At 43.6% G+C, this 22,575-nt stretch overlaps 1 protein-coding gene across 4 annotated transcripts in view; it reads left to right on the plus strand.

Annotated features, from left to right (window-relative positions):
* Mxi1 (MAX interactor 1, dimerization protein) overlaps window positions 1-18,385 on the plus strand; it is a 62,374-nt gene extending 43,989 nt beyond the window's left edge. For all 4 annotated transcript variants that reach the window (XM_051146772.1, XM_051146774.1, XM_051146775.1 and 1 more), the window contains exons 4-6: window positions 14,732-14,846; window positions 15,439-15,610; window positions 17,960-18,385. In XM_051146772.1, the coding sequence (XP_051002729.1) occupies window positions 14,732-14,846; window positions 15,439-15,610; window positions 17,960-18,123 (451 nt within the window). In that variant the 3' untranslated portion in view covers window positions 18,124-18,385. The remainder of the gene's footprint in view (window positions 1-14,731; window positions 14,847-15,438; window positions 15,611-17,959) is intronic.
* The last annotated feature ends 4,190 nt before the right edge of the window (window positions 18,386-22,575 follow it).

Genomic DNA, 22,575 nt, shown 5'->3' on the forward strand with positions numbered 1-22,575 from the left:
GTTCTCCATTCCTGCTTCAGAGAGAACAGTCTGTCCCCATAGGGTATTCTAGGTAATGTGACCCACTTAGGAAGGACGTGGTTGACTGTGCTTCATGACGGGCCCTCTGCTGAAGCACGTGCACCGTGGGACAGGGGCTCTTGGGTGGGATGACGTCACAGATGCTGGGCTTCATGACAGCCCTCTGCTGAAGCACGTGCACCATGGGACAGGGGCTCTTGGGTGAGATGACGTCACAGATGCTGGGCTTCATGACGGCCCCCTGCTGAAGCACGTGAACCGTGGGACAGGGGCTCTTGGGTGAGATGACGTCACAGATGCTGGGCTTCATGACGGCCCCCTGCTGAAGCGCGTGCACCGTGGGACAGGGGCTCTTGGGTGGGATGACGTTGCAGATGCTGGGCTTCATGACGGCCCTCTGCTGAAGCGCGTGCACCGTGGGACAGGGGCTCTTGGGTGGGATGACGTCACAGATGCTGGGCTTCATTTCTTTCAAGGTCCAGTTAGAGCTGACCAAGTACTCAGTTACAATCTGACTTTTAAAATAAATGTCATTAAAAAAAAAAAAGACCTCTCTTTTTTACTATAAAAAAATACACATACACACTCACTCACATTTGAGCCAAGTTCTATTATGTAGAATAGATTGGACTTAAAGTCATTATTTAGCCTAACAGCAATTTAAAGTTTGGCTCGTTTAAAAATTGGTGGGTTAATTTGCTTAAGATGAATTGGGGAGATCGCTCAGTGGTGAAGACCCTATGTCGCGCACCAGAGAACCTGAGTTCTGTCCCCAGCACACGAGTCACGTGACACAATTGCCTGTAACTCCAGCTTTAGAGGGGTCAGTTGCTTCTAGTCTTTTTGGGCACCAGCACTTATGTTCACATACTGTCACACAAACACATAATCAAAATACTGTCTTTTAAAAAATGAATTGGCATTTACCGGTCATTAATTTTTTAAGTTGACCATTTAAAAAATGAATTTACTTAATATTATTTTCGTGCATTGGTGTGAGAGTATCAGCTCCCCTAGGACAGGAGTTATAGCTGTGAGCTGCCATGTGGTTGCTGGGAATTGAACCTGGGACCTCTGGAAGAGCAGCCAGTGCTCTTAACCACTGAGCCATCTCGCCAGCCCCTGATTTTTAAATTTGTAATTGGAAGCTAGAGCAATGGCTCTGCAGGTACCAAACCTGAGTCCAGTCCCCGGCATCCACACGGTAGAAAGAGAACTAGCGCTCAACATGACCTCTGCATGCATGCTGTGGCACATGCTTGCTCCACACACACGCATAAGTAAATGTAATACAAACCAATTTTAATTGGTCTTAGAGTTTACCATAATAAAACAATAAAATTCTTTTTGTTTAAAAATTGTCAGCGGAGTGGGTAGCAGGATGACTGAGCAGCTAAATGCGCTCGCTGGGATCTTAACTCAGATCTTCATGGTTGTGCGGCAAGAGGTCTTAACCCCTGAGCCATCTGTGCACATATGTGTGTCAGTGGGCTTCAGGGGTCCACTTGTCTGTCTGCCCACCTCTTCCTGCAGGGCTGCAGTCGCCGGCACCTGCCACCATGCCTGGCCCTTGCATGGGCCCTGGGAATCTGAATTTAGTGCCATGTGTTTGAGCAACGGGCATTTACGCATCTTCCAGCCACCCTGATGGTTGAAACATTTTTGCTACTGTGAGCATGCACGTCACAATGGGCATGTGGCGAACAGCCTTGAGGACTGGATCTCCTTCCACCATGGATTCTGGAGATCAGACTCAGGCCATCAAAGGAATAAGGCAGAAAATGACAGGAGGACACCTGATGCTCTCCCCTGTTCTTCAGACATGCACAGGCACGTGCATCAACACACACACACTCCATCAACACACAGACATACGAGCAAAACACATTAAAAAAACCACAAAATTGGAGACCATAGTATACAAACAAAAGACCAGTAAGGTTTAAAAAAAAAAGGGGGGCGCGTCAGACAGTGCATTATTAGGCAGAAAATCTCCAAAATACCATTGAGTTTATTTGCACTGGCTGTCTCGTGCTGGCTGTCTCGTGCTTGCTGTCTCATGCTAGGCATACGGCCTGTTCTTGTGTGGTTTATATCCCCAGTGAGACTCTCTTGGAGAAGCTAACTTTCCCTTTGCAGGTGGTCACAGTGTCGTATCTAATAGTTAAGAGTTTCCTGTGACAGGGCACTTGGCAAAACACTCTTTTTTTGTGATGGAAATGCTGGTGAAGGCCTAAGCGTCTTGTGAAAATAAACAAAAACTTGAGGTCTCCACACTCATGTTGAAGATTTCAATTTGGGCTTACTAGAGTAAAATTAACATTTACAGCAGTGCTCCAACACAGAGTGATATTTAAGAGGTTCTGGGGGACAAAGGAAGGGGGTGGACCGGTTACCTAACCCTCCAGAGTCTCCTAAACACCATGCTGTTTGGACTAATGTCGAAAGTGTTCATTTGAATTCTATCTAGTAAGCCCTAAGTGATGCAGAGTTTTGTAATTTAAAAGAATTTCTGAACCTTTCTCTTAATCTTGCCTAAGAACCGATGTTGGCATGAGATTGTATGTCAGAACTACACACACACACACACACACACACACACACACACACACACACACACACACACACACACACACACACACACACACGGTTACTTTCCAGTACTTTGATCCTGAAGTAATTGGAGCAAGTCTGGCTCAGTTAAAAGACCTATATGGGAAAAAAAGATCCACACAAGAAAGATACAAATCTCCTAATCTGAAAATGCAAAGGCTAAATTAGTGTATGTGAGTAATTTGTAAAATGTAAAAGAACACAGATTTTTTTTTTTTCACCAAAAACATGAATTCCTAAAATTCAGGAAACTTGCTGGGCATGATGATGCACGCCCTTAATCCCAGCACTCGGGAGGCACAGAGAGGTAGGTCTCTGTGAGTTCAGGGCCAGCCTGGGCTCTTGTTACACAGCAAAAGCCTGTCTGAAAATAAAAACCAAAATAATAACAATACAAACCAGGAAACTTTAAAGCCTAAAGGAGAAATTTCACATTTTTTTCACTTTTTTTTTTTTTTTTTAAAGGACAGCCCTATTTAATACAGTATATGTTAACTGTAAACAGTGCTTTTGGGCTTTATAAGGTGATGTTTAGGTCATGACCAGGTGGAAGCTCTCTGAGCTGTTCTGTCCATCGGTCAGTGCACTGGGCCGTTGCTGTGACTCGGACTGGAATGTCTGTGTCTTTAAACTTCTTGGTTCATTTTAGTCTGGCCCAGTCACAACTAGCCCAGTTCACAATTATCCCTTTAGAGAACAGCTTATATTTTGCAAAGCTATTAAAAAAAATCACTCTCTTCCAGTTAGGTTCCTTTTTTCAATTAGAAACACCCCACCTTTGAGGTCAGACATGGCACAGGTTAGGTCAGGCTGAGGGCTTGTGAAGGAGAAGGCACACTGCGTCCCTAGAGCTCTCTCAGAAGCACGTGGAATTTTCTGCTGGGTGTTACTGAGTCACACAAGGAGGGAACGTGGTTTTCTTGGCTTACAATGTTAAATTCTGGTATTTTACAAGAAAAATTGAATAAGTACTGAGTATTATCTTTAACCATTTCCAAGGATCCTGCTTATACCTTTGAAGATAAGAGATGTTGGTGATCCCCAATGCTGTTTCAGGATTTTGACCTATAGTATTTGAAAGGAAACACAGACACATGTGGCAGACATACTCTCCAAATCCCATTGGCTTCTTTAGTTGGAGCAATAGTTTTCATCTCTTGCTGTTCTGCTATGTGTAGACCAGAGGGAGAGCTGTATCATCTCCTGTGATGAGGAGTGAGGATTTCCAGCGCCAGGGAACACAGAACATAATAACTTTCCTTCAGCTTGGCTTTTCCTTTTCTCTCTCTCCCTTTTTTGTTTTTTTGTTTTGTTTTGTTTTTTTGTTTTTTGTTTTTTGTTTTTTGTTTTTGTTTTTTGAGACAGGGTTTCTCTGTGTAACAGCCTTGGCAATACTGGACTTACTTGGTAGACCAGACTGGCCTTGAACTCAGAGATCCGCCTGCCTCTGCCTCCCAAGCGCTGGGATTAAAGGCGTGCGCCACCACGCCCAGCTCATCCTTTTCTCAAATCTGTGGAAATACATGATTTTTTTTCTGTGTTGTTTTCTAGAGCTATTGATGTAATCAAAGTGTACAATTATTTGTGAGTTAAAAGTAAATAAACCAAGGAACAGCTTATTCATAAAGCAAGGTCTGTACAGAAAATCAACACCACAGAGCTGAGAGTGGAGGGGTTCTCAGCCCTCTCTCTCTTCATGCTCCCTGCGCTTTTCCAGAAGAGCCAAGTCAGAATACTGTGTTGGGACATTGCACTTTGGGTCACATACTTTGACTCAAGTCTTTTAGGGACTATTTAGGTCATTGAACACCTTTCTCTTTTCTTTCTTTCTTCCTTTCTTCCTTTTCTTTTTTCTTTTTCTTTTCTTTCTTTCTTTCTTTTTTTTTTCTTTTAATACAGAAGTTTGTAAGGCACGTTACTGTTCTACTTACTTTAGAAGGACTTGCTGTCCTTTTTACCAAAGAAGTGCTGCAGACCAGTGCCAGGTGCTCTGCTCTGCTGGGATGTCCCCCAAAATCATCCATAAATTACTCTTCACTTAGGCTGTTTGTGGTTAGGAGACACACACACACACACACACACACACACACACACACACCAGTGTCATAGGATAATGAAAGACAAAATTCACACAGTAAATAATTTAGAAATAAGACAATGTACCAAAATATCAGTTCTACATAATTACCAAGACTAGCATATCTTACATTCTGTGAATTTTATTTTCTCAGAGGTTCTAAATCTCAGGTTAATGTTTGTGAAGCAAAACACATTGGCCAACATTTGTTCTGTGTTGTCCTTTTCCTGCCCCAAATTTCACCACCCCTCCTTCTCCCCCAAACAAAACCACAACATTTTGATTTGGGGGAAATTATGATAAAACGGAACTTTAAAAATACTCCCTCGCTAGCTTGACTGAATTGGCGGGTGTCCAGCAATGTCAAACCGTTTGCCATCTGCTACGGAGGAAGCGCGGTTCCCACTGTCAGTGACTCAGCTCTCCATTTCACGTTACCCGTTCTCAGCGCAGACCGAATATTCACAGTTTCATGATGCATTAATTCCTAGGCTTGCTCTTGTTGATTTAATAAGACATGTGTTTCCTCCTACATTTATAGGCCCCTTAAAATGAGCTGTTACACTAACACATCTGAGAAATGGGGCCATTTTTAAGGACGCAGTTTTCTATTGTTATTTCTAGCTTCTAAGCAGTTAAGTTATAAAGCAGTCTGCAAGGTTGGTTGTGCTGTGTAGGATCACCACTTTACTGAGACCAGTAACAATGCCATTTCTCTGTCATGCTGAGCAGTGATACAGCAAAACAGTAGCAGCACCTAGCTCTCGGTTGGAGTGGTGGTGTGAGAACAGGCGTAAACTTGTATAGAAGAGACGCACTTCTTGTGTGCATTTTGTGTGTGGAAATAAGACAGTGCCTCGTAGCAGCTTATCACTGTGTCTCACATCTGATTTGCCAGCATGTAGGAAGTTTGTTTTGGTTTCAAAATGTACTTTACCCCATGGTGGCTGGCAGGGTACAATACTATTGACATCACTGAGTCTCAGATAGAAGATTAACAAGTAGCTACTGTTGTGAGTGCGGGTTGCTTTCCCAGTCCCTGTGAGAGAATGCTTTTTCCTTCGGACAGTAATACTTCTCAGCCCCTTGGTACCATTAAATCAGCCGATGGGGGCTGCCAGAAAAGGGATGAACACCAACAAAGGGCCAAAGAATAGAAAACTGTTAATAAGGCAGAAATCTTTAATCTGTTTCCAAACTGATGTGAAAGATAATTAAAAAAAAATCCCTCCCACCCACAGCTAAGTTTTGACAGTAGTCCAGGTCCAGAGCCTGATCTCTCTCCAGAGAGGAGTCTCCTTTCCCTCCACCCAGATCCCTGGAGAGTCGCCAGAAGAAAATAAGCTATTTTGTATTTAGAACAAATTGCCACTGTTTTCTCCAGTGATGTAGCCCTATTTCCCAGACCTTGAAACCTGGAATACAGAAAGTTCTTGTGTGACTGAAGAAATATGCTGAATGAATGATGAAGCTACTTTTTGTTTTTGTTTAAAGCAAAAAAACAAGAAAAGCACCAACAACCCCAAATCCTTGCAGACAGATAAGCGAGGGGAGCATGCATGGAAACTAGATTTAGCACAAGATGCTCACGGGTGAGTGAGCAGTTTCTGTTAAGTCGCTGCACGGCTCCCAGTTGGAGGTCCAGTGGAGGGCATCCGCTTCTAGAACAAGATCTTGATGGTTCTTTTTTCCAAGTGAGGCAGGCTGTCTAAAGTGAAGCCTTGACCCAGGCATGGTGCCTCAACTATGTAAACTGAGCTCCTTCCGGGTGGCGATGAAGATGGTAAGTATCAGGCCTGCCTTGGCTACACGAGATTACCAGTTCTTAAAAATAAAAATTAAAAAAAAAAAAAAAATAAGGGTTAATTTTTCTTTAGAGATGAGTACGGAGCATTAAAAGAAAATTGTTTACGTGTTCTCCCTGCCAGCCAAAGGTAGTTGTCTGGGCCTGACTACGTGTACTTACTCCCTGCACTCAGGAGGCAGAGGCAACTGGATCTTTTAGTTCAAGGACAGCCTGGTTTGCACAGTGAATTCCAAGATAGCCAGGGCTATGTCGAGAGACTCTGTCTCAAAACGAAACAGACAAGAAAAGGTAAAAGCCATCGGGGATTTTATTCTATTTTCTTCCTTTTTATCACTAAATATGAGTTTCCATTCTTCCACTGTAGAATACCAAGACTTTGCCAAGGAACAAAATGAAAAGGAAATTCTGGGCCATTTGTTTTCTGTTTTCTCCTTCATGGTTGCCTTCCTGTCAAATACTTGTAACTGTTACTACTGCTTGAGCTTAAACTTTATTCCTGTGTTTGTGTTTATCTTACGTGTGAGTGTTTTGCTCACATTCATGTCTGTTTACCCCACACATGCCTGGTGCCCATAGAGCATGTGTCTTATCAGTTACCCAGCTCATGGGCTTAAAGTTTGAAAGTTAAAAACTAATTTCTCTTTTCTAGAAGATATACAAAGTCAGAAGCTTGGAACTGACCCCCAAAATGGACTTTAACAAACTTTAGTGTCTTTGGCAGTACTGTGCTAGCTTATTATCACTGTAAACACTTTGATAAAGTCATTCTGTTCATTGGTGCACTTTGGGAGGGAAGAGGGAGCGCGAAGTGCGTATGATTGGGTGCCCGCCGTCCTCAGAACATTGAGTCCCTTGGAGTGAAGGGCATCCGGTCATTCCCTCAAGTGCTGGGACCTGAGCCCCTGGTCCTCTGACAGAGAAGTCAGCCCTCCTAACTGCCCAACATCTCTCCAGCCCATCATGAGTGCCATTCTTTCCTTTTGTTTTTGAGACAAAGTTTCTCTGTGTAACAGCCCTGGCTGTCCTAGAACTCACTCTGTAGACCAGGCTGGCCTTAAACTCACAAAGATCTGCCTGCTTCTGCCTCCCAAGTGCTGGGGTTAAAAGTGTGCGCCACCACACATTGCTATGAGTGACATTCTTTTTTTTTTTTTCTATTTATTTATTTTTTTATTTTTTAAGACTTATGTATTTAATAAGTATACAGTGTTTTGCCTGCACACCAGGAGAGAGCACTAAATCACATTACAGATGGTTGTGAGCCACCATGTGATTGCTGGGAATTGAACTCAGGACCTTTGGAAGAGCAGCCAGTGCTCTTAACCTCTGAGCCATCTCTCCAGCCCCGAATGACATTCTTAAACCTTCCACTTTATTTATATACTCTTTATTAAAGAAACATCAACTCTAGGAGCTAGGTTGAAGCCTGTTGGTTTCTTGTTTCTTTGGTACATCACGCTGTAACATACTGGTGATTGTAATTGCATCAGAGTCAGAATAAGCCAGTGGCTAGGGTTCCGGCCCTCAGGAACAGGTCTCACAAATGTTGTCCCGACATCTGATTATACTGTTTAGAGACTCTAGAACTGATTATTAGGTCAACTTTGATGAGCCAGAGAGTTCCAGATGCATGTACTGGAAATTCTATTTCTTTTCCCTTTTATGTGGTCATTCTGATTAATATTGGAAAAATTGAAATAATAAAAAGTATAAACTTAATCTCAACTAGAATATAATAAGATGGCTTAGTGGCTAAGCATGTGCTGCTCTTGCGGAGGATCGGGGTTTAGTTTCCATCATTCACGTGGTCTGTATCACCCCGGTCTACATCTCTGACTCCAAAGCCAGGAAACCCAGTGCCATCTTCAGTTTCTGTGGGTATTGCATACACATGGTGGTGCACTTACATATATGTAGGCAACATAGACACATGATACATCTTCTTAAGAAATACAGTGTAGAGCTAGAGAGATGGCTTAGAGGTTAAGAGCACTGTCTGTTCTTCCAAAGGTCCTAAGTTCAATTCCTAGTGACCACATGGTAGCTCACAACCATCTATAGTCAGATCTGGTGCTCTCTTCTGGCGTGCAGGAGTACATGCAGACAGAACACTGTATACATAATAAATAAATAATCTTTTAAAATAACGATGTAATTACTATAACTAGTATTAACTATCTGAAGGCATATGTAAAGGAAGGGTCTCACGAAGGGAAATTAATAGCAGGTTGGCTAGTGTGGTGGCATACACCTAAAATCTCAACGTTCAGAAGGCTAGGTAGTGATTGAGGGAGGTCAACCTGGTTTATATAGCAAGATTTAAAAAACAAAATCTAACTAAATGCTAAATGCTGACCATTCGAACAGTAACAGACAAGGATAGACACACGTGTGGATGTGGGTGACATGTATGAGCGTGTGAACAGTGAGAAACATGGCTGCAGAGGTGGGACGTAGAGAGCTAAGTTACATTTTCAAAGGGGCAAAGATCACTCCTGGAAACTTTAAGAAATCTTTATAGCATGTAGCTCAGAGGCAAGTAGGGTGGGCTTACTGTCTGCTGGTGGCCACTGGTTCTGACTAGCTGGGGCTTCATGCTCTTCCTGCCTCTGGACTGTAAACACTGAGTGACATTCCGGCCAAATGTGCTTTCTTTACACACGCCCGCACCCCACCCGCTCCCCCCACCCTGCCCCACCCCGCCTTGTCTCTTTCTCACGTCCTCTTACCCCTGCTTCCCTGTCTGTTCTTCTCTACCCTCCAAACCTTGGGGATCCATCCTCACAGCCCTGAGTCAGGAATGACGTTCTTAAGTCCAGAACTCTACTTCAGCAGCTTGAACATAGGCTTCTGGAGGTCTTGAGATATTTAAAGTAATGTGATATTTAATGGCTTATTTTATTCTTAATTAATTAAAAATTTTAATTTGTGTGTGTGTGTGTGGCCTGTATGTGTGGGTATGCACATATGAATGCACATACCCTTGGAGGACAGAAGATGGCACTAGATCCCCTGGAGCTAATATGCTGGTGAGCAGCATCACAGAGGTGCTGGCAATTGAACTCCAGTCCTCTGCCAGAGCAGTTCGCACTCTTAACCCCTGAGCCATTTCTCTAGCCCCACTTCTTTTATTGTATAAGTGCATTTTGTATTATGTCTGCTTATTTATCTATAAAATAATGGTTTTTCTTTTTTTGAAAAAAGTATGACTTCTGGAAGATACCATATTTAACCTTAAGTCTTCAAATGCCCTCTGGCTCAGTGATGAATCCCTCTACCCCGAGGGTGTACACAGCTTACCCTCTGAGCCTCTCAGATTTATTGGGAGCAAGTGGCTTTTAAGACTCTCCAGTGGGAAGAGTGGCGCCCTTAGCGGGATAGGGCAGGAGGGCAGAAGGGTCGTAAACTCTGTGCGTGTGCGCGTGTGTTTGCAACCTCATTGCCAGGCTTTTTGTTTTCCCTACGGCTGTTTTATAATGCCGGACGAGAACAACATGAAGTAAAAGCAGTTTCTTTTCGAAAAGCACAAAGAGGGGACCAGCTCTCCTGTTTCTGTTTCTGTTGTCGTTGAACCCCACGGCTACCACAGTCAAGTCGCACTCTAGGAAACCGCCACCTGCCAGTGCGCAGTAGGCGACGCACAGTTACCAGGTACTGTTCTGTAGGAGCAGCTTATCCAGCCTCCTTGTTTGATAAACAGAATAAGATGAGCAGAATATGATCATATATGTTTTCATAAATAAAATTCACGAGCAGGAAGCAGTATGCTTGATTTTTTTTTTTTTTTTTTTAAGTAAGCAGACAGATTTTTGTCTATCTTTAGAGAGTCTCTACATTAAATTGTAGAGAAGCTTCGGTATATAGAATGTATGGGGTAGCAGCTATGTGTTGTCGTGTGCAGGAGTGTGTAGGGAGTGAGAACTGGCCCCCAGCCAGGGTAGCTTGAAGAGTGCGGCTCATGGGAGGACTCCCGGGAGGACTCCCGGCCCATTGCGTAACATTCGGCAGAGAGGAAAATGCAAGCCCTGTCCCCGTTGCTTCACGTGTTTCCATTCTGATTTAGTTACTTGGCAAAGTCTTCATATCCCGCAGCAGAAGAGTGAAGGGCCGAGGGCATCAGCCAGCGCCGGCTGCAGGGCCGGGCAGGGCTGGCGCTCTCATTGCTGGGCAGGGTTAGAGTTTCCAGAGAGGATTCAAAAACATCGGAATTGAAAAGCACCAGCATGTGATGTTTTGTGTGTTTGGGTTTTCTTTTCCTAAAAGGGAATTCTTTCTCTCCATAGATGTATTTGCTTTTGGTTGAGGTACTGTCCTTCAAAGTATCCTAATTTGTAGTAAGTCTTTTTCTTCCGTTTGTGACACACTGTTCATCAGTGAAGTTTACAAGGCTTGAAATAAAAAAAAAATTGGTTCCTTCAGGGAAAAATGACCCCCCACCCCCACCCGACCAAAATAAAGGCAGGCAGATGCCAGTGGCTTGACCATTTTGAAGATGTGGGCAACTTCGATAGGACCTTTTTCATAGAGTTGTTGGCTAGGAATTACTTGGAAAATCTCATTTTAAAACAGACTTCAAGCCAGGCATGGTGGTGCACACCTTTAATCCCAGCACTCGGGAGGGAGAGGCAGGTGGATCGCTGTGAGTTCCAGGCCAGCCTGGTCTGCAAAGTGAGTCCAGGATGGCCAAGGCTACACAGAAACCCTGTCTCGAAAAACAAAAACCAAAAAACAAACCAGATTTCAAAATGTCTCTCTTTGTTCTCCGGCCGCTCCGTCCGGGAATGCAGGCAGGGTTTTCTTCTTGCTGCGGATCATAGGCTCCTAACCTTGCTGTGCTGTCATTCATGCTCACTTCCAACACATTTTAACCTAGTTTGGAGCTAACCGTGTGCTATAGAGTATCCATATGTTAAGTAAAAGTCAGGTAAATGCTGACCAGGAAGTTAACATTTTTAAGAAACCATTTTCCATCAAGTGTGCCACCATCAGTTTTGTAATGTGACATGCAGGACTATTCGTACCTTTTGCAAAACCTTATTCTGGATATCACTTCTTCTTGGAGACTTTGAAAAACATCATTATGTATTTGATTTTTTTTTCTCAGTGAGTGTGGATTTTCAAATCAAACCATGCCTTCTGTGTTGAGTCTCTCGTGGCCCATGATCCGGCCACCCCTCAGTCACGTGTGAACGGAGGCGGGGAAAGAGCAGATGGCATCAAAAGATAGGTCAGTGTAGGCCATGAGTGGTTCAGCTTGCAGTCCGTTTTCCAACAGAGACCCGGGGCATAGGGTATAGAGGGGCAGCGTGGTAAGGAGCAGCCGCTCGGCTCTTGTCGGAATTTGCTGTAGAGAGAGGAGATGATTACCGTACGTTTATGGTCAGAGTGTACCCAGTGTCCTAGAAGGAAGTGGCCTGTAAACATACGTGGGATTCTGGAAAGCTCTCACTTGGTCAGCTCCAGCCCTCAACTGCCGCTAAACCCTCATGACTTTCCAAATGCCTTGTTTCACTTTGAAGTACAAAAGCTAGAGGAAGTGACATTTGGTCTCCACAGGCCCGCCTCCTCCTTAGGATGAGTGTGAGGTGGCCATCGTCCTTCAGAGGGACACTTCCTTTGGGCTACTGTATTCACCAGGTGGCCTGGCTCTCGACCCTCTGGGTGTGCTCTCTTGCTCTGTACACTTTATCTTGGAATATATTTATAATTACTTGACTGAAGACATGTTCGTTCATTGTGGCTAAGAGAAACTTATACAGAACAGAGTCTTGCCTTCCCTATTCATTCTGGGCATTAGATTTTTGACTTGGTTAATTAATAAATTTAAGTAGTTTATTAAGGCCCGGTAACTGGACATAGTTGGTACTTCCTGATGGAATGCCACCTCAGCTGTTTCCTCTTGTATGAAAGAAGCGAAGGCATTTTTAATCTTTAATCAGGTTTTGTTTTGTATGGTGTTTTGTTTTTAGCTGTGTTCAGCCCCGGAGAATGAGCCAGTACCTGGTGCGTGCTTGGTGGTGATTTTACCATGGACTCCCCTCTCTGCCTGTAATCTCAGCGGGTATATTTAGGTCCTTTTTTCCGCTTTTAATAACCTGGGAAATCCTTAACGTTTCAAACCAAGTTTCAACTACTTTTAAAGGTCTACCACCTCCTCCAGCCAAATGTCCCTGTCCTTGAATTGTTTGCTTGATATTTGCGTGACTCCCTCAGCGTACAGCGTACAGAGTGGAACACTCTGGAGTCGGGACTATAAGCCCTTCAAAGTTTTGATTTTTTTTTTTAAAGTATTTATTATTATTTGCTTTCCTCAACCAAAGAAATGTCTGAAGTAGTTTGAATACACAAAGGAAAGATGGCAGATCCATGTGAATAAACTTCACAAGTGGGGGGGGGGTGACATGTTGTTATTATTGGCTCTTTTCTTATTTTATCCATGTTGTGATGTGGGAGGACACGGGACGTGCCAGCTAAGCACCGTACTGCTGAGTCACACTCTCAGTGCTTTGCTGTCAGTATAGGTTTTAGCGTGACAGAACATGAGTGTGACCTGCCTTTTTCACTTGGTATAAAACTAGTTTTAAAACCTAAAATGTTAAAAGATAAATTGCTGTGTGCACCAGGCTTCTGTAGCTGAGTGATTTGAACAGGGTCAGCAGTGCTGTTTCTCTGTCCTGTTTCCTTACTTTTTCTAGTTCCTTTGTTTACTTTTGTAGAAGGCAGACCTCCCTGATCCTTCAGAGAACAAACCTCCAGCCTCGGTCTGACCTCCAGCCGCGTCGTATGAAGGCAGTTGCTAGGCGACACCACAGCGACCTAGCTAGTGAGGACCTGAAGGCACTTTACCTTGTGTGTGGTTTCGGCCTTGATTCTGGCATGCTTAGCAACGAGAGGAACCTAGGCGATTTAGGTAGTTAGCACAGTAGGTCAACTTTAAAATTGTTAAATATAAATATAAACCTTCCTTTATCTACATTAGGTGTATCCCGTTGCAGCCTAGAGTCAAGTATTAGACTTGAGATGATGGATTCAGGAAAAATATTTGAAGTTCTCTTCAGATGGTTGGTTAATCATGGCTGGGGGTGTGGATGCTGAAACCCTGGGCACCAGCCAGACCTCTGACCTCACTACCCTTAATCATCCTGCTTGTCAGTGACAGTTGGCCGCTTGTCACCTTTTCCTACCCCTGTTTCAAATCACTACGTATGAAAGTTTCATTGACACCATTTCTTATATATTAAGACCTGGTGAACTAATGAAGTTATTTTAGTCCCCTTCGAAAGGAGACTGGGCCTTGTTTTACTCCTGGTGCAGCTGAGACTGTTGTAAACAGTTGAGTTACAGCCCCAAAGGTTCCCACACGCTGCGCGCAATGGGCTGTTGGACTTTGTGAAGCACAGACGCACACAGAGAGCAGCAGGCTCTGCTGTCTGCATTGTCGTCGTAGCTGGGGAAGGTGAGTCCATGAGGCTCTCTGGTAGCATTTCCAGGAAAATTTCCCTCTGGTTTTCCCAGAGAATTCAGGACTATTAAGCAAACAATTCTGTCACCTGTTTCCCTTGTGTGGACAATCTGGGGTAAGTCATGGGATGGAAGGGAAATCGGTAAACTACTGTGTAGTAGCGCACTTACAGTAATGTGGAGGCTTGAGCGTCTGAGCCGCTCACCTCATCCTACTTAGTCACGCAGTTTTGTTGTTTATGTTGTGCTGGAGTACATGAAATTGCCAGCTTTTTAGAAGTACCGAAATGTTTGAAGATCAGGAAGTGGCCATGTGGTTCAACCTATTACATAAACAACAGCCAGCCAGCCACAAAGGCTGCTACAGTTACTGAGCAGTGAGGGTGTGTGTGAATCTGTAATTAAAAGGTGGCAGGAAATGAAACCTTGGTGCATTTTAAATCTCCTTGAGGAACTGTACCGGAAGCCTGCTCCGGCCTGTGTTTTTAGGCATTCAGAAATCCCTTTTCACCTTAACAGCACCGTGGGGGCTTATGGATCGGGTAGAGGATATAGTGTCTGACAGATTTCTGTGGGGGGATAGACTATAAAGTAACTTGTCTGCGGAGCGCAGCAGTGATGGGCATGGGGTGCAGATGCCCCAACAGGTAAAGAGTGAAACATGGTTGTTGGCTAGCAGCTGACAGTTGCCGTCTTTAGACTGTGTGTCTGATGATGTCCAGGCTGTGCTGACTGGCTGATGTCTTTCTCAGACGAGCTCACCTGCGCCTGTGTTTAGAACGATTGAAAGTTCTGATCCCGCTGGGCCCAGACTGCACCAGACATACGACACTCGGTTTGCTGAACAAAGCCAAAGCACACATCAAGGTGAGAATCTTCACTTCCACGTCTGCACCGGTCCCTGGGTCCTGTTTTAATTATTAGCACCGATTCCAGGTCCGTATGCAGCTCACTAGACCATCCTCTCTGCTAACTGACCTCAGTGAAACCCTTATGAAACCTTGCCAGCTGATCCTATGGAGCAGTGTAACGTCAACAAATGAAAGGTTTTACAGTGTGGCCGTTTAGACCTGGGAATGCTAGGGAAAGAACAATTACTTTTCTGATACCCAGAAGGAAGGCAGTTGTGCCCTCTTGTGGAGATAACGTTATTTGGCTGCATCTCTCAGTATTTTTCCATCAGATACCACACTGCAGGAGGCGTCTCTTTGTGGAGATTACCTCATGGGCTTTTATAGTTCCATCTTGTTCAAGTAATGTAGCATGCATACACAAAAAAGACAGCTATTTTTTTTGTGTGTTTAAAAAATAAGTGCTTATCTGTTTTTATATATAAGGGCATGTAGATGTGTGTGTTTGTGTGTGTTTATCCATTCATATTTTCTCTGCCAAGGAAAAACACATCAGTTTTGTTGTTTTAGACTGAACTATAAATGTAAATAAATTTTCATTATTTTAGAAACTTGAAGAAGCTGAAAGGAAGAGCCAGCACCAGCTTGAGAACCTGGAACGAGAACAGAGATTCTTAAAGCGGCGACTGGAGCAGCTGCAGGGTCCTCAGGAGATGGAGCGGATACGAATGGACAGCATTGGCTCAACCATCTCTTCAGATCGCTCTGACTCAGAGCGAGGTAGGCAGTGCCTCTTCCCCAAGGGCGTACTGAGTCTCTGGAAACAGGGGAAGACTGGCAGACACTGCATCTGCTCTCTCGTTAGTCAGCACTGTGATGTTCTAGGTTGTGTTGTTTGGGGGCTAGAGACCAAAGCCGGCTTGTAGCATGTGCAGGGTCGGTCCAACTGGACCACCGTAAACAATGCTCCAGACTCCCCACTGTGGGATTTATGCACCCAAACAGTATCTGGCAGTACCTCTGAACTACAAATTGTCATACATGTATACAGAAACAGTTTTAGGATTTTAGAAAAATTTTGTTTAAAAATGCAGGGTTCTGGTGGGGTGGTGGTGGCATACTCAGGAGTTCGAGGCCAGCCTGGTCTACAAAGTGAGTACCAGAACAGCCAGGGATAGACAGAGAAACCCCGTCTTGAAAAGCCAAACAAAAAAGAAAGGGTGAGGGCTGGAGAAATGGCTCAGCAGTTAAAAGCACTGGATATTCCTCTAGAGGTGCTGAGTTCAAATCCCAGCAACAACATGGTGGCTCACAGCCATCTATAACGTGAGAGCACTGTACATATTATATAAATCTTTAAAGAGAAAAAGTGCCCTTCATTCAGTTTCTCCTTATACTACAGTTACTAAAACCAAGATGTTAGCATTGATAAAATGCTACTTACTATCCAACCTAGGCTTTATCCAGATTTTATTGGTTGCCTTTCAGTTCACTATCAGAAACAGACAGTGATGTCTTATCATTTGTGACACTCATTTTTATCTGTACATTTTAAAGTACCATACCATTTCTCTTTCTGTGTGTTCTAGAACATTTGCCTTTCACAAAATTAAGAACAAAAATCAAGCTCAAAAGGTTTGGGTGTTACTGGTCTGTTCATCCTTGCCTTCTGCCCCTTCGCCCTGGACCACAGATTCCCAGAATTAAATAACAGTGATCCTTAACCTGACATTTGGGAAAGCAGAGCTCATGAAATCTTGAGAATTTTCAAATATTAGACAAGTAACTTTGTTTTTGAAGACTTGATTTTTTTTCCCTCTTTTTAGTGGAAACTTCTATACATACTCAGAGGCACAGAAATGAAAATAATGAAACTTCTATGTGTGCAGTCATCGTGATAACAGCTGTCAACAGTCTGCCACTCCTGTTTTATGAATGAATGTAAAATACTGGGCTTTGAGGAAGAAGAAAATTGAAAACTGAGTTGTGATTTTTCAAGACCGAGTTTCTATGTATAGCTTTGGCTGTCGTGGACTTGTTTTGTAGATCAGGCTGGCCTTGAACTTACAACTCACAGCCATCTGCCTGTCTCTGCTGGGATTAAAGGCGTACGCCACCATGCCTGGCTCCAAGACCTGACTTCTTAATTCTACTTTATGAGAAAAAACAATATTTGACTGCCTTTTGTTTTTAAAATGTGTATTGCTGTATATTTTTGTTGAGTGTGGCTAGGACTGTGCCACTTGTTTCAGGCTGTGTTTAAGGACTGTGCACTTGGTAACCTCAAGGCATTGGTTCAACTCCAAGCATCACATCCACCCCCACCCTACACAAGCATAACACACACACACAGATCTCACGGACAGGAACACACACACAGATCACATGGATGGACACACACACATACTACTCACACAGCTGACACACACACACAGACACCACTCATACAGCTGAAACACACACAGATACCACACACAGACACACACACACAGAGATACCGCTCACACAGTTGACATACAAGCAGACACCATACACATACACAGATACCACACAGACAGACAGACAGACAGACACACACACACAAAGGTTAATGGCTTGAAGCTGTATTTGGTGAAAGAAAAATCAAATACAAATCTCTAAACTGACTTCATGGTTGACTTAGTTACTAAATATTCAGAATTTGTTGATAAATCTTAGAAATCTACAGATATATCTTTAGAGTAATACCACCAAAAAATGGATGCATAATCATAAGGTCTCTATCTTTAATTCCCCCAACCCACCCACCCCCTTTAAAGCAACCCTAATAAACAACGCTGTAAATTAGTTTTTGGTTTAATGTAAAACAGATGTTGTTAAACCACTTGGGTTTGGGATCTTTTAATATTAAGTACTAATTCCCAAATAGGCCAAGTGCTTTTAGTGGGAGGTCTAGACGGACTGGCGTCAAAGGGTTTTAGTAAACTTGCTGCCTAAATTAAGACCACCACTGCTGTGTACCAGAATTCCTCTTTGTGGAAGAGTCCCTGGTTCCCAGAGATCACTGATAAACCCATTGAATAACCGTTTGAACTCTGGTAAGTGCACATATGGATTATTGATGTTGCTTTTCTCTCTCTCCTTTGGCAGAGGAGATTGAAGTGGATGTTGAAAGCACAGAGTTCTCCCATGGAGAAGTGGACAGCATCAGCACCACCAGCATCAGTGACATTGATGACCACAGCAGCCTGCAGAGTATTGGGAGTGACGAGGGTTACTCCAGTGCCAGTGTCAAACTTTCCTTCACTTCCTAGAACCCAGCATGACATAACAGTGCAGGGCGAAATATTCACTGGGCCAATTCAGTACCGTCTCTTAAATTGGGTTCATGATGTAGTCTCCTCTTTAAAACTAAAAACTATACTTGAACAAAAGGGTCAGAAGACCTGTATTTAAGCAAATACTTAAGAAAAAGTGGGGTGGAGTCTCCCCACTAGAACAAATATTCATATATTGGAAAGATGGAGTTTCTAAGAGCAGCAGAAAGTGCGTGTCATTCTCTCGAGTTGACTTGAGAGACAATAGAGACTCCTTTCTCCTTCTCTAGTTTGCTCATGCTGCGCTGAGTAGACACTTAGGATGGGCTGTGAACCCTTCCTGAGCTTCTTGGCCCTAGAACCAAAATCAGACTTAGAGTAAGGAAAAGACAGGATAATCAGGCATTAACCTCGGATAGCTAGAGCTATTAAAACTCAGCCTCAGTTTATCATGGAGCCTGTGGATGATCAATTCTTTTAAAAAATGAATTTTTAAAAAGCTCATTTTGTGCTCTACAAAAGGAGGGACTCCCATGAAGCCTTTTGAAAGAGATCACCATGCAGCTCAGCTTTCTGTTGGATTCCATGCTCAGCCAGCTAACCTCACCTGCATTGTTAGCACTAGGGCACCCAGCCACCCGCTCGCCACCCTTCAGCCGGGAGGGGCAGCCCATGCATGACAGCCTGTATCACAGGAGGAAAAGCTCCATGTGCCTCTGCGCGAATCTGAAGAGTTGTGCACGAGTATAGCAGGCCAAGGTCTGAGCCACGGCAGCATTTTTATTTGAGATTTTGATAACTGTTTATATGTGTTAAAAACCAAAATGACATCTTTTTAAAGCTTGTCCATAAGTAAACATAGATGTCTTTTATAGTGGAAAAAAAACATGTGGGGAAAATCGTCTATTTTGATGCAGCATTTGATAATGATAAAACACCTCACACCTCACTCTTTATAGTGCACAAGATGAATGAGGTCTGGGCTGGGTAGACAAAGGTCAATGCTGTTTTTGTTTTCTTTTAGGATCATTCCCTTTTACCAGCTTTAACCATCTGATCTCCATAGTAGGCATACTATCATAGTTAACATAGTTAAGTTCAGCACTTGTCTCATTTAATGTAAAGATTTGCATTTTCTACAGGCAATTTCCTCCCTCACAACCCCACTGTGCAGGTGCTATTGTTGCTCTTATGAATATCTTCAGAAATGTTATCTTCTAAGTGAAATTTCTAGCCTGCACTTTGATGTCATGTGTCCCTTTTGTCTTTCAAACTCTGAGGTTTCTCTCTGGGCCTCTGCTTTGCCCTGGGAAGCCTTTCTGGAGACTTACCCCCAGCTGTTTGGACTTTGTATTCTTTAAATAATTTAACTACCCTTAATTACTTAAAAAAAAAAAAAAGCTTTATGATTTTCGTAACTTATTGCTGATTTTAATGGGTTGTTAATTTCAGTCCTGTAGTTTATTTTATGTTTAGATAGGGCTGGGCAAGGAAAAAGAAAATAAAAACAACCATATTTAGCAGTGCAGTTGAGTTGTGTGTTAATGTCAGAGCTGTCTTTTCTGTATATGAAATGTACCATCATGGTCATGCATAAGGCCTCAGCACACACACTACCTGGTGTTCTTTCTTGCCTGTGCTGTTTGAGCAAAGTTCTTTGAAGTAGGTGTGTGTGTGTGGAGCACTTCATGCCTCTAGGTTCTCAGCAACCTGCCCCACACTTCAGGTTGCTGGGGATATAACGAGAAACCCTCTGGCTTCCCTTACAGTCACTCCCAGCCAGGTAAGGGGTGCTCTGTGTACTTGCCACCTTTGAACCTTTTTTTTTGGGGGGGTTTTTCAAGACAGGGTCTCTTTGTGTAGCCTTGGCTGTCCTGGACGAACTTTCTCTTAAAAGTGTGTCCTTGCCATGGACAGTAAATGGAAGCCATTGAGTGGCTTCAGTTTTCTTCTCCTCTTCCAGGTTTTGGTTTGGTTTTTTTTTTTTGGCGGCGGGGTGGGGGTGTTTCGAGACAGGGTTTCTTTGTGTAGCCCTGGCTGTCCTAGAACTCACAGTGATCTGCCTGCCTCTGCCTCCTGAGAGCTGGATTAAAGACGTGTGCACCACCACCGCCCGGCTTTGGTTTGCTTTTTTGAGACAAGGTTTCTCTGTGTAGGCCTGGCTGTCCTGGAACTTGCTTTTTTGTAGACTAGGCTGTCTCAGAACTCAGAGATCCACTTGTCTCTGCCCCAAGTGCTGGGATTAAAGGCCTGTGCTACCACACCGGGCAACGGCTTCATTCCTCTGTGCCCTTGGATGACTGGTACCATCTTGGCCAGGACTAGAATTTGGAACATCATTCAGGCAAAATGCTGCCAGTTGTGTATACATAATGGGATAATGGGCTAGGAAGCTTTTTTTTTCCAAGTCTGCTACACAGACATCAACTAGATGTTCCAACACTGCCTCTCCAGGTTGGCTGTTCTTGGGGAAGGAAGGAAGACTTGGGTAGATTGTGTGATTAAGTATTAATTGTTTTTTAATTATTTTTGGTTTTTCGAGACAGGGTTTCTCTGTGTAGCCTTGGCTGTCCTGGACTTGCTTTGTAGACCAGGCTGTGCTCAAACTCACAGTAATCTGCCTGCCTCTGCCTCCCAAGTGCTGAGATTAAAGGCGTGTGCCACCAACCAGCTTAAAGATAAAAGTTATACCGGAAAAAATGAATACCCAAGTTATTTTTGTTAATACCATCTCTGTGAATGAAAAATTACTCGAGTAGCCACATAGTTAACTATCTCCTAAATGTATTTTGCGTTATATCAGAAATTTAGAATAGCAGTGATAGCAGTATGAATTACAACTACCATTGCTACTATAAAGCCTAACCAGTGTCTACCTTTGCTCTACACATCCTGACTAGTACTTTCCTGTCTTGATAACTGCTTTCAAGCATCACAAAGATGTCCTCGCCGGGCGGTGCTGGTGCACACATTCAATCCCAGCACTCAGTAGGCAGAGGCAGGTGGATCGCTGGGAGTTCGAGGCCAGCCTGTTCTACAAAGCCAGTCCAGGACAGCCAAGGCTACAAGAGAAACCTTGTCTCAACACCCCCCACCCAAAAAACAGAAGGAAAAAAAAAAAAAGATATCCTTTTGGGAATCTGTTCAGCCACCATGTGGAAACTGAAGCCTACTAGTTCACACTGCCTCATTAACCTTATTTAGGGTATTCTAAAGCCTGTAATGTGTGGGGGTTTTGTTTTGTTTTTAAGACTGGCAGGCTTTAGGGCTGGAGAGATAGCTCAGAGGTTAAGAGCACTGCTTGCTCTTCTAGAGGTCCTGAGTTCAGTTCCCAGCTACCACATGGTGGCTCACAACCATCTATAATGAGACCTGGTACCCTCTCCTGGTATACATGCAGGCAAAATGTAATAAATAAATCTTTAAAAAAAAAAAAAAAAAAAGGGCTGGCTTTCAACTCAGAAATGCCCACTTCTACCTGTCTTCTTCTGTGAAGAGGTACAGGTAACTCCCATACTTGTTTGTGTACCAAAGGAGCCTGACAAGTCGTTTTGTCTTGGCTTCTGGTTTCGAAGTAAAAGAACTATAGAGGGAAAAGATCCCCCCCCCCCAAGTCTTCATGGCAATTGATTTTAGAATTCCGAAGATTTTAAAAGTAGAGAATTAGGCAGACATGGTGGCTCACGTTTTTAATCCCAGCACTCAGGAGGCAGAGGCAGGCGGAAGTGCTGTGAATTTGAGGCCAGCCTGGTCTACAAAGGCAGTTCCAGGATAGCTAGAGCTGTTACACAGAGAAACCCTGTTCTAGGGGATGGGAGGAGTGGGAATTGAGGCAGAGCCCTTAACCCAGGGCCATATGGTTTCCTGGTTCCTATATCCTGAGGAATAACTGAGCCTGAAATACTCAAGTCACCTTTTCTTTCACCTGAAGCCAGTCTTTACCCTTTTGCTCTCCCACCTAAAGAGAAAAACAAAAAAACCCTCCCATTAAAACCAAAGCAATATTCCCAACATACCTACCCAAACCAGCCTCTTAAGAGAAATAATAAATATTTTATAGTTTACCCTCATCCCAACGTGATGCCTTCTCCATTGAGCCCATTTGCTACCAGAGTTACTTTTGGACTGTCTTGGCCGTGAAATGTCAAGGGTTTAAACTAACACATGTAAATGACTTCCATGCCCTTAGAAAGCTGTAGTACTAAAAAGGAAACCAAACAACTTTGGCCATTTTTTCCCCCAAGGCAGGGTTTCTTTGTGTAACAGCTCGGGCTGTCCTGGAACTCTCTCTGTAGTCCAGGCTGGCCTCAAACTCAGAGATCCACCTGCCTCTGCCTCCCAAGTGCTGGAATTAAAGGCCTGCGCCACCACCGTCCGGCTATCTTATTTTTTGAGACTGGGCCCTCATTGGCCTGGAATTTAGCAAATAGACAAGGCTGGCTAGCTAGC

Source organism: Acomys russatus, chromosome 5, assembly GCF_903995435.1.
Source record: "Acomys russatus chromosome 5, mAcoRus1.1, whole genome shotgun sequence".
NCBI lineage: Eukaryota > Metazoa > Chordata > Mammalia > Rodentia > Muridae > Acomys > Acomys russatus.